The following is an 11,373-nucleotide window of genomic DNA, read 5'->3' on the forward strand; positions in this document are numbered from 1 at the left end:
GCTAGTCTAGAGACTAGAAGCCTTAGAATCATTAGCAGATATTGTCAAGTAAACATAGATTGCTGCTCAGGAATCACTGATTAACAGTTTGTCTGGACCATATTCCTAACATAAAGCAAAAAAGAAATGTTAATCTGTATTTTCGCTGTAAGATATCAGTATGCTTTTATCTGAGAAACAAAATGCTTTTCCATCCCTTTCTCCTATAATACCTATGTGTAGATCCAAGCTATTCAGTGTCTGCTCCTAATTTGTTTTATCTGAAAGATACCTTTTTGATCAGTTACACATTTATTTTGCTAGTTCGTTTAAGCTTGATTTGGATTGCCTTATTTTTATATAAAGTTTCTATGGACCTCTGTGTAGAAAATAATTTCTTAATTTTTAAGAAAATATATGCTGAAATATTAATATTCTCTCACAGGTTATTTGCCTAATATTAAGCCATTAACTCATTTTTAATAATATTAACAAAGTGAAGTTCCATTAATGACATAGAAATTTCCACTTTCAAAACAATGTGAATATTTAGGAAGAATTTTAAAGCTTATGACAGTGATTTAAGTTAGATAGTTATACTTCTAAAATATTTATTAGATAAAATATAGAACTTCCTAAAATGTTAACATAAGTCCAGATTTTGTTTTGAACTCTATTTTCTAGACTGATAAGATGAGCATAATAAATCATTATCTTAAAATAAGGTAGTGATGATTCTAGAAGAATGTATTTTAAAACAGTCTTATAATTGCATATTGAATGTTCTATTATCCAATGGGACTTCTTGCTATTTTCCTTGTTCATTTTGCTTACTAGATTAATTATTGAATTCCAAAAACTTAATTTCAAAGTAAGTCAGTTCAGCCCACCGATGTTTAAGGTTTGACCTGCATACTCACATGGTACAGATGAACACAATTAAAATGCTTTAAAAGAAACAAGTGACCCATTGCGTAAGGTGTCCTATTATTACATAATAAAAATATACACTGAATATTTAATTCATATTTATGAGGTAATATATAGAGGAGTATGATAGGTTTGGTATTCTCACTAACACAGGTCTGCTTTTGCTTAGTAACTGCATTACTCAAGATTTTTCTATATATACCCCAAAATATATTCTATTATTCTAGTTTTGCTTGAGATATATGCAGCATTGAATTCTAAATATTTCATTATTCTGATAGTTTCCTACATATTAAAGATAAGAGTGCTATCTATAGAAGTCTGCTTTAAGAAGTTTTTTTTTTTCATTCCTGGAAATAATAGTTTGGAAGAGTTAGGAGGAAGAGCTAAAGTAGCTGAAGGAGTTTGCAACTCCATAGGAAGAACAACAACATCAACCAAGCAGACCCCCTAGAGCTTCCAGAGACTAAACCACCATCCCAAGAGAGCACAGGGATGGACCTATGCCTCCAACTGCATATGTAGCAGAGGATGGACTTGTTGGGCACCAATAGGAGGAGAAGCCCTTGGTCCTGTGAAGGCTCAATGCCCCAGTGTAGGAGAATGCCAGGACAGGGAGGTGGGAGTGGGTAGGTGGGTGGGGGAGCACACTCATTGAAGCAGGGGTAGAGGGTATGGGAGAGGGCTGTTATGAAGGGGAAATGGGGAATAACATTTGAAATATAAATAAATACAACAACCAATTTGAAAAAAGACTATATCCATGATAAACTTCATTTACTTTCCTAGATTAATTTGTTTTAACAGCTTAATAGAGTATTTAAATATCCACATAATCATGTTAGATGCCCTAGATACATAACTATGTATTGTTGTAGTCAACATGTTTATGCATATTATAAAAATGAAGTTCTTGATGATACTCATTTGTAAAATTTTCTGAGCATATTATAATTAAATACCAGCTATCAGATACTTGCATTAGAAGTTTTTAAATCTCCAGAATCATACATATCTATATTCTTATTTAAATTTGTGTATATATTTCATAGTTCCATTTTTCATTTCCACTAACAGTCATTATTTATTTCACCTGACATTAAATTTTCTCAGAATTTATAGAACAGGTAAAGAGTCAAATGCTATCCTTATTCTTAAAGAACTCATAGTATTAATAATATAATAGAATATTACTGTAATGGCATTTAAAGTGAGAGTGATAAAATATACAAAGCTCAATAATGTATTTGTGAATGCTTTTATATTCATTGAATAAAGATATCATTTATATATTAGTTCCATTTTGCCCATGCTGTCTCATCTCAATTTTTCCACCTCAGTGTTGTTCTATGATTCTCCTATAAGCAGTATTTATATGACCAAACCCCATCATTTTTGTATTTACGTGAGGAAAAAATAGAAAAGAACACTTTATTTTATGAATTATATAGTTGCAGTTAATCCTTGAGAACCTGTTTGCATTCAATAACGAGCCAAAATTTCTTATGATCATTTTTACCCTTACTTTCTCTTCTTTCTAGTATTTTTTGTTTATAGAGTATTTACTTTTTTAAAATATATCTTTTTGAACATTTTTATATGCTTTAGGTGTAACATTAGTTTTAAGATGCTGACATTTCCTCCTAATATTTTTCTTGCCCCCTAGTTGTTCTATTGACTTCACAATGTCGGAGATCAGATTCAGCAATCTCACTTGGGATCACATTGTAACACTGGACCGTGTGTTAGATGAAGTAATCCCAATTCATGGAAGGGGCAATTTCCCCACGCTGGAGGTAAAACCAAAAGATATTGTTCATGTTGTAAAAGATCAACTCATAAAGCAGGGCATTATTGTTAAAGATACAAGATTGAATGGCTCTACAGCAAGTTACATACTCGCAAGCCATAATGGAATCAGCTATAAAGATTTGGACATTATTTTTGGTGTTGATCTTCCAAGCGATCAAGAATTTCAGGTAGTTAAGGATGCAGTTTTAGGCTGTCTACTTGACTTTTTACCAAAAGGTGTTAAGAAAGAAAAGATTACCCTAAAAACCATGAAAGAAGCATATGTGCAGAAAATGGTAAAAATTTGCAGTAACAACGATCGTTGGAGTCTCATCTCCCTTTCAAATAACACTGGGAAGAATGTAGAACTAAAATTTGTGAACTCACTCAGACGACAATTTGAATTTAGTGTAGATTCTTTCCAAATTCTTTTGGATTCCATGTTAGATTTTTATAGTGTCCCAAATGCCAAGCTCACCAAAGAATCCTGTCCTGTTGTGGTGGCTGAAAGTATGTATGGCGACTTCCAAGAAGCAATGGTCCATTTGAAATACAAGCTAATATCTACCCGAAAGCCTGAAGAGATCAGAGGTGGTGGCCTTTTGAAGTATAGCAATTTGTTGGTTCGTGACTTCAAGCCAGCCTGCCAAACAGAAATTAAGACTCTGGAACGTTATATGTGTTCTAGATTTTTCATTGACTTTCCTGATGTAGCAGAACAGCAAAAGAAAATTGAATCGTACCTCCGCAACCATTTCATAGGTGAAGAAAAGAGCAAGTATGAGTACCTTATGACCTTGCATGGAGTTGTGAACCAAAGCACTGTCTGCCTCATGGGATATGAAAGAAGGCAGACCCTTAACATGATCACCCTTTTGGCTTTGAAAGTACTTGGAGAACAGAATATTTTACCTAGTACAGACAACGTAACTTGCTTTTATCAACCTGCTCCATATCTAGTTCTTGAGGGAGGATACCCTAGTTATTATGTAGCATCTGGGCCACCACTGGTTTATTTCCAGCCATGTCATACAGTGCAGTTCCCTGTGCAAAATGGTATGATGTAAGAAATGCACGTACCAGGAGTTTTGCTTAAGCACCAATGAAAGGCAGTTTTCCAAGTTCTGTAAAAAGTTAAGATCTATTTTTGTGTAGTTGCCAACTATTTTTCAACAGTTGAAGCGTCAAAAATCATAGTAGATAAGGTATCATCTCTAAACTGACATTTGAACGTGATCATTGAATGTTGTAACTGTAAAATATTTCAAATGTAGTAGAATACTTGAAATGATTCTTCAAGTCTTACTGACGCAGATTTACTGTGACCAGGATAAGATGAGTACCTATTTGGCTAACATCTGAAAGAACACTTCTAATGTTTTCAAAAGAAGTGTAGTGAAGATATATTAACAACATTTTTATGTACAATTAGTTCCTTGTTATACTGTTTTTTCCTTAGCAAATAATAACAGGAAATTTTTGTTCATAAATTGAAAGTATCTGATTTCAAAGATAATTTTAAATGATGTTAAAACAATGGATTGTAAGCCCGTGTTTCCCAGTACAACTTATTGGCTTGAAAACGCTACTAAAATTTAAAGAACCACTTGGAAAAGTATTCTGGAAAACAGGAATGTTTCCCTTATCTTGTAAGAATTCAGCTAATCTGTGGATCAAAAAGTACCTTTCAGAACAACCAAGAACATAACTTACTATGCAGGGATTTTTGGAATGTAATTAAGTTGAAATGAAGAAAAAGACCAATTCTGAACATGAAACTATTCTATCATCATCTCTTAAGATAAAACTAAATAGAAGACAAAAAGAAAAATACCACCACCAATGACAAAAAATTAGAGATTTAGCCATGACGTTTAAGATCTCTTTTACCTATTTCGTCAGGATCCTAATACATCTGGAAATGTTCATCATTAGATATTGAAAGCACTTCTCACTAAATGAAAGATTTTTCCAACACCAAAGATTTGTTTCTAGTATCTTCTTCAATGTTAGATTTTAGTTAATACTACACTTTTCCAGTATTGCATATATTCGCCATTATTCTGAATATCTTCTCATTACATCAGATATCCACTAGCAAATCTATGTTTGTGGTTTAAAATGAATTTTCATACATGTTTAAAAGAGCTGTTATATGGGATGATATATAACAAACTATTCTGAATGAATGTCAATCAGGCCATCGAAAAATTTAAGTATTTTCCTATCACACAAGAACCAGCAAAATCTTGAAATGTGCTACCTATAGACTCTATGTAAAGTCATTTTTCAGTATTGTAGTATTGAATAGAATAGTACGATTTCTATGGAATTTTTCAAGTAGCCAGTATTTCTGATGTTTTCTACACATACATCACTGGGCATTGGTGTGTTTAAATAATTATATGTGTAATACAAAATCCCAAGACTTTAAAATATTTGGATTTACCTTTTCAAGTGGAGTTAAAATAAAAATTATTAAATAATAAATTAAGAAAATGTATCACTGTATCTATCTACATCTTATATTAGCTAAAACATAATGATCATTCTTTGTGTTCTAACATAAAAATTTTACTTTTTAGAAAGTGGAAATGCATATACATAAAACTGAAGTTACTCATCAGTAACAAAAAATAATTCTAAAAGAGACAGGGGGTTATTTGAGAATAAGAGGATTAAGTTAGTGGTATGGTTGCTAAAGGTTCAGTATTTCCCAAGGTTCTTCAATAATAGAAATGTGAAGGTGTCTGGGAGCGTCTTATCATATCTGCCATCCCATTGCTTCTTACTGGTATTTGCTCCGATCTCTTTATTTCCTAAGAAGCTATTTTTTCATGTCATTTTCCTAAAGCTTTAAGTTGTAATGGAGGGAAAATAACCCAAAAGGTACATGTTTTCTTCTAACATTTTAAGTGTCTTGATTTCTTTGGAAAAAGTTCAACATACACATATACATATATGTATATATTTTCTCAGGTTAGAGAATGCAAACATGTTGAATGGGAATGATACCATGGGACAAAAAGCTTTAGCCTGTTCCTCATGACTTTGTTTCTCTAAATAACATCACCATGTTAAGCCTTCCTTTATTGCCTACTAGCCAGAAAAATATGAATTCAGTACCATGTCCCCAGTACTAGTGTAACTAACTGGCCTACAAAGCAGCACTAATTCATTCTGTTTATTAATTTACTATGTGGGAGGGTTTTTTGTAGGTAAACAGGTGCCAACCCTTTTGCCTGAAATCACTCATAGAAGTCATTAAGTTATTTTTCAAACTGCATTCCAGCATTTGCCATTGCATTACAAGATATACACCATATTGCCCTTGACTATTCTAACTAATAATAAAATCGAGTAGCAACCTTTATTGTGGAAATTGTTTTTATTTTTTACCCCAGTAATCTAATCCAAGAAAAAAGGATGTATTTCTAACAATTCTATCAGTTAAATTAATTTGGTTTCAGCCTCAAGCACATAGTTATTGTTATATTCAACAAATGTCTGTATGTTATAAAAGATCTAATAGGGTATATAAAAATTTTAAATCCTGAAAGTCTTCTGATAGTCACTAATCTACAGCTTTGAAAGAAAGGAGTGTTTTAATTGGGTGATATATCAACTGTAATATACACTACTTGGGAAACAATTTTATGTCATTTATGATATTTGAACATAACACATTTTGTTTTACATTGCTTTCTTATGAAAGATGTGAGATTATTTGAATTAATTAGAACAAAACACATTTTTAATAAATGTACACTTTGAAAACTCAAAAATATTTATATATGGCTTTTTATGCAAATTGCCTCTTTCAGCAGTCAAACCTCCCTGTCCTATAAAAGAAGTACCAAATAGATAAACCTTCAAATCCCTCAGAACAAAATCATTAACCCCTGTAAATGAATAAAATGGCCTCCTTAAGAGAAATAGTACATCAAGTAGTTATTCCACAAAATTATCTGAAATTTATAATTATGGCTTAATATCGATTAAATTGGTGATTTATTATATAATTCTAGAATAATAAATTATTCTCTCTAAAATGCTAACTAACCCATACACTTTATAGATATGACCCATAATATACCTTACATATACCTTAGGCTAAATTATAGCACCCAGAAGTCTATGATTGGATTCCTCTTTAAGAGTTTTGAAAGGTCTACAGATAATGAGTAGAGCCGAAGAAGCGTCTCAGAAAAATGATGTTACAGATTGTGAGCATCCTAACTAACACAGTACCTGACCATTTTATTTTTATGGCAATAGAGCTCGAAAGTATTCTATATAAAATGAAGGTTTAATTCAAAAACAAAAGGTAAAGATCTTATCAAATTCTTAACTTGTAAATTCAAAATTAAAAGGGAATTCCTGTATATTTACATTAGTCTCCTCCAAATATTTTGAAACTGAAAGGTATTAGTTAAACATTGATACTTACATTTTCTATTTGAAAGTGTTTTACAGTTTTAACTGTCTTCCACAAATAAAATTAGAGTCGCTACAACCCATATTAACAGGTATCTGAATAAAGAAAACTGTAAATTGAACTTTTATTCAAGCTGCATAGATTAGATGACTTCCTTGAACTTATGTGTATCTTCATAACTTACCTTCTTTACAGATTTAAGAGTTTAAAGGCACCTTTGGTGCATTGACTCCTCAACCAATGGTTTTTCTAGCAGTAAACTCCAATACCTGTTATTCACTAACTATTGAATTTTGTTTTCACTATCAAATAACATTCTTTCTGATTCTCTCTACAAGTTGGGAATGTAAGTTAAAACTGGTTTCATGAGTAAAATGATAGTATTTGAAAAGCACTCAAGTAATCTTTAATGTCAAGAGCAAGTTACCCTTATATCTAATACCAAATCTGTATATCAAAACAGAAACTATATACATGATGTTATATGAGTTAGTCATGTTTATGGCTGTGTATAAACATGCTAGTCATAGAGCTATAATAATTTCAATGACTGTCTATTAAAACAAAGAAAATACTTGCAGAGGAGATGTACTGCACGTGGTGATCTTGACAGCTTCCAAAAATAGAGCATTTATACATTTTTCTGTAGGAAGGTTTTGATGTTATCTTTATTTAAAATATATGTTTAATATATGAGACATTATTAATATTATTAATAGACTATATTGATACATATGTACATTGTTGATGTTAAAATCTGATTATTACTTGTATTTTTCAAACATACATTCTCCTTAATAGTGAGAACTTGAACATCTAGCTTTTAATCATCCCAGTTCATCGTTCATCATTTTCTAAATGGCACTTCTGTTTTTCTTATTGACAGGATAGAGAAGTTAAAACTAGGAGTAAGTTTTTAGTGATTATTTTACAAAAGATTAAATCCTAGTAAGGAGCGTTTCTGGAACTGTTAATTTAATAAGACTCTGTTGGTAGATGCTCCATTCTAGAAAAGTAACTTTGTATGCATTGTATAGAACCCAATTTTAAGCTCTCTGATTTTCAAGATACCAGTTGCCGACAACATGTTAACAATCTTAAATCAGAGGCTGTGATTCTGGAAATATATTTTAACTTTTTGATTCTTGAAGAATTCTTACAATCTAAGCAAATAGACATAAATCAGTCAATTGGCTTTTTCTGTCATTTAATGTGCAGATGGATCTGATTTATAAGCTACCTTTTCCAGTAAGACACATTCAGCCATTGTATACAATGTTTTGTGATCTTGACATTTTTGGGGGGGATTTTTTTTTATGTAGTTACATTAAAAGCTAACAGTCAAATCACTAAAATGTTAAGATCAGAGGCCATTCACATTCATAGAAATTCGTCTAACAAGTTACATTAAAAGATAATTGGTAGGATTCTGCCTTCATCAATTATAACCTAACATCAACACATATTGAATAATTTATTTCAATAAATTCTACATATTTCATTCAGTAACCTTAACTATCCTAGTAAGATTAGAAACAGACCGTTTCATTAGCTGAAATTTTTATATATCCAAATATTAATCCATTACAATTATATGATATTGTTTTATGGCTGTGTTTGCAGTTTTATAGGTGACAGTGCAAAAATTGACTTAATGAAGACCTCCTGCTATTTTAAAACAGGTCACATACACCTGGAAAACACTGACACTGGGCTTAACAAAGTAGCACTCTCTTTGGCACCTTGGACTTACTTGCTAAACTTTGCTTAGTCTCTGTTTAGATTATATGAGCTGAATGTCACTAACTTTTTCTGGTAGTTCAAAACTATTAGCAAGCACAATGCATTTTTCTTTAAAGTTCTCCTTGTTAAGGGAATTTGCTGGCCTGCAAAACAAAGGAAATGCTCAGATAATTCAGAATATAAATGAAACTGCATAATGAATAGTAAAATATGAGGCTTCATCACTTATGGACGACACTACTGGATTGCATCTTCTCTGTCAAGATCCAAAATGACTATTGAGTACAACAAAAACCTTACAATATCATTCCAATAAATTCATCTGACTAGAAGTAAAGTTAGAGCATCTCACTTCAAAACTAAGCAATTATATCCATAAGTGTTTCTCTTCAAGACATGTTTCAACAATAAATTAATTCAAACCCAATTTAATAACATTAAGGAAAATGTCAGTGATACAAATTATGGCTAGATGGGGAAATAAATAAAACCATTTTAACTGTAGTTGCCAGGTCTAAGTAAAGTTGCTTATAGCACTCTCTACTACATCAAGAAGAATGATCTTTTAAACATTGAATTGTTTGTGCTTTGTTTTAGAAAAGCAGGCAATATAAATATAGCTTTATAACATTTAAGGTGCCTTTTCTATTTTTATAGTTCATATCACCACTTTTACTCTCTTAGGGCAAACCTTTTGAAGTGTTGTAATAACTTGCCATGTTTCTGTAAATAAAATTTTCAGGACTGTTTCAGAAGTGGCATATTTAAACAGGTGTTGAAATGCCTAAAGTTTGGTGAACTGTGAATATTTGCTTTGATGTTGAATATATGTTACATAACAATAGTTTTTTATGATGTTATACAATTTCGAGACTTGTATTACACTTTTGGAAATGTATTTTGATGTTTGAGGAAAAATTAATATATGAAGAGTGAAGTATCTTTTGTGGAAACTATTTTTGATTCTGATAATAGTGTAAATGTACGTTTTATTGTTCACCACATAGCTCTTATACTTGTATCCTTTGATTTCTGAGTTTGTACAGTTGGTGGAGATATAGTATAAATGTTGTTATTAGATCAAAATGAGTTTTGAAATAAAATGACTGCGGAACACACAGCAGTGCACCAGCTGCAAAATGGGTAAATGCCTATTATTTCCAACACGACCACATCTTTTACTTAAAAGGAGTTTTAAAAAGAACTTCATTTGTTTTTTTTTTCATAGAATGTTTATAGAATTACAGCTCTCATTAGAGATTGCAAATATAGGATATGAGAAGCTACTGGCTTTTTTTTTTCTTTCCAACAGTTTTTTTTTCCATCTTTATTAACTTGAGTATTTCTTATTTACATTTCGATTGTTATTCTCCTTCCCAGTTTCTGGGCCAACATCCCCCTAATCCCTACTCCTCCCCTTCTATATGTGTGTTCCCCTCCCCATCCTCCCCCCATTACCACCCTCCCCACAACAATCCCGTTCACTGGGTGTTCAGTCTTGGCAGGACCAAGGCCTTACCCTTCCACTGGTGCTCTTACTAGGCTGTTCATTGCTACCTATGAGGTTGGAGCCCAGGGTCATTCCATGTATAGTCTTTGGGTAGTGGCTTAATCCCTGGAAGCTATGGTTGGTTGGCATTGTTGTTCATATGGGGTCTCAAGCCCCTTCAAGCTCTTTCAGTCCTTTCTAAGATTCAGAAGCTACTGGCTTAAAGTATATTATGGTTTTGTGTAAGTAACTGCTGTCACCATTCATGACAAAACAATTAACACTGTCTAATACAAAATACTACCCACAAAACCTAAGAATATAAATGATAATGATTTGTACTCATTTATTTCCCTCATATTCATTTGACTTTTTCCATTGGTAAACCTTATTTACTATAGTCTTCCATTCAAATTACTGTTACTTATAATGCATGCAATGAGATCATAATTGACAATAGATGAAATTACATGCCAGAATCATTCAGAGAAATGGAACAAAGTTATGTAATCTACATTCCTCCATGCACGCACACATGCACGCACACACGCATGCATGCACAAATGCATGCATCACACCCATAGCAGAGCTTGGTAGTATTTTAAGGCTGTATATGCTAACCACATATCCAAGTGAGGATAAGAGTGAAAGTGGTTTTGAATAGAGCCATCATTAAAAGAATGAATACTGGCAAGAGTAATGGGAATAAGAAAAGGCCCTCACTGTCATCTACTTGAGATTTAAATACCCATAGAAACTGTCTAGCAACTTTGTAAGGGCCTTATTTCTGGGGGAAAGAGAAGCAGTAAATTTCCTTAATAAAGACTAAAGTAATTTTTCTACGTGATGTGAGTTATTAGATGACTAAGGTTTGAAATCATTAGATGGTTGTGAGAAAAAGTCAAAATGACTCATTGTCTTTTAATCCTTTAATATATGAAAGTAAGTTCTGCCTTAAGTAATCCTTAAAAACATTACCAAGAATACCAGTTTCCATGCTCTC

General features: G+C 32.2%; 1 protein-coding gene across 7 annotated transcripts in view; it reads left to right on the top strand.

The window, feature by feature from the left end:
• Tent5d (terminal nucleotidyltransferase 5D) overlaps window positions 1-4,682 on the top strand; it is a 67,769-nt gene extending 63,087 nt beyond the window's left edge. For 5 of the 7 annotated variants that reach the window (XM_087599407.1, XM_087599408.1, XM_087599406.1 and 2 more), the window contains one exon: window positions 2,576-4,682. In XM_087599407.1, the coding sequence (XP_087455533.1) occupies window positions 2,595-3,767 (1,173 nt within the window). In that variant the 5' untranslated portion in view covers window positions 2,576-2,594 and the 3' untranslated portion in view covers window positions 3,768-4,682. 7 annotated transcript variants of the gene reach the window in all.
• Window positions 4,683-11,373: the final 6,691 nt, after the last annotated feature.

Source organism: Rattus norvegicus, chromosome X (genome assembly GCF_021556685.1).
Source record: "Rattus norvegicus strain SHRSP/BbbUtx chromosome X, alternate assembly SHRSP_T2T, whole genome shotgun sequence".
Classification (NCBI taxonomy): Eukaryota; Metazoa; Chordata; class Mammalia; order Rodentia; family Muridae; genus Rattus; species Rattus norvegicus.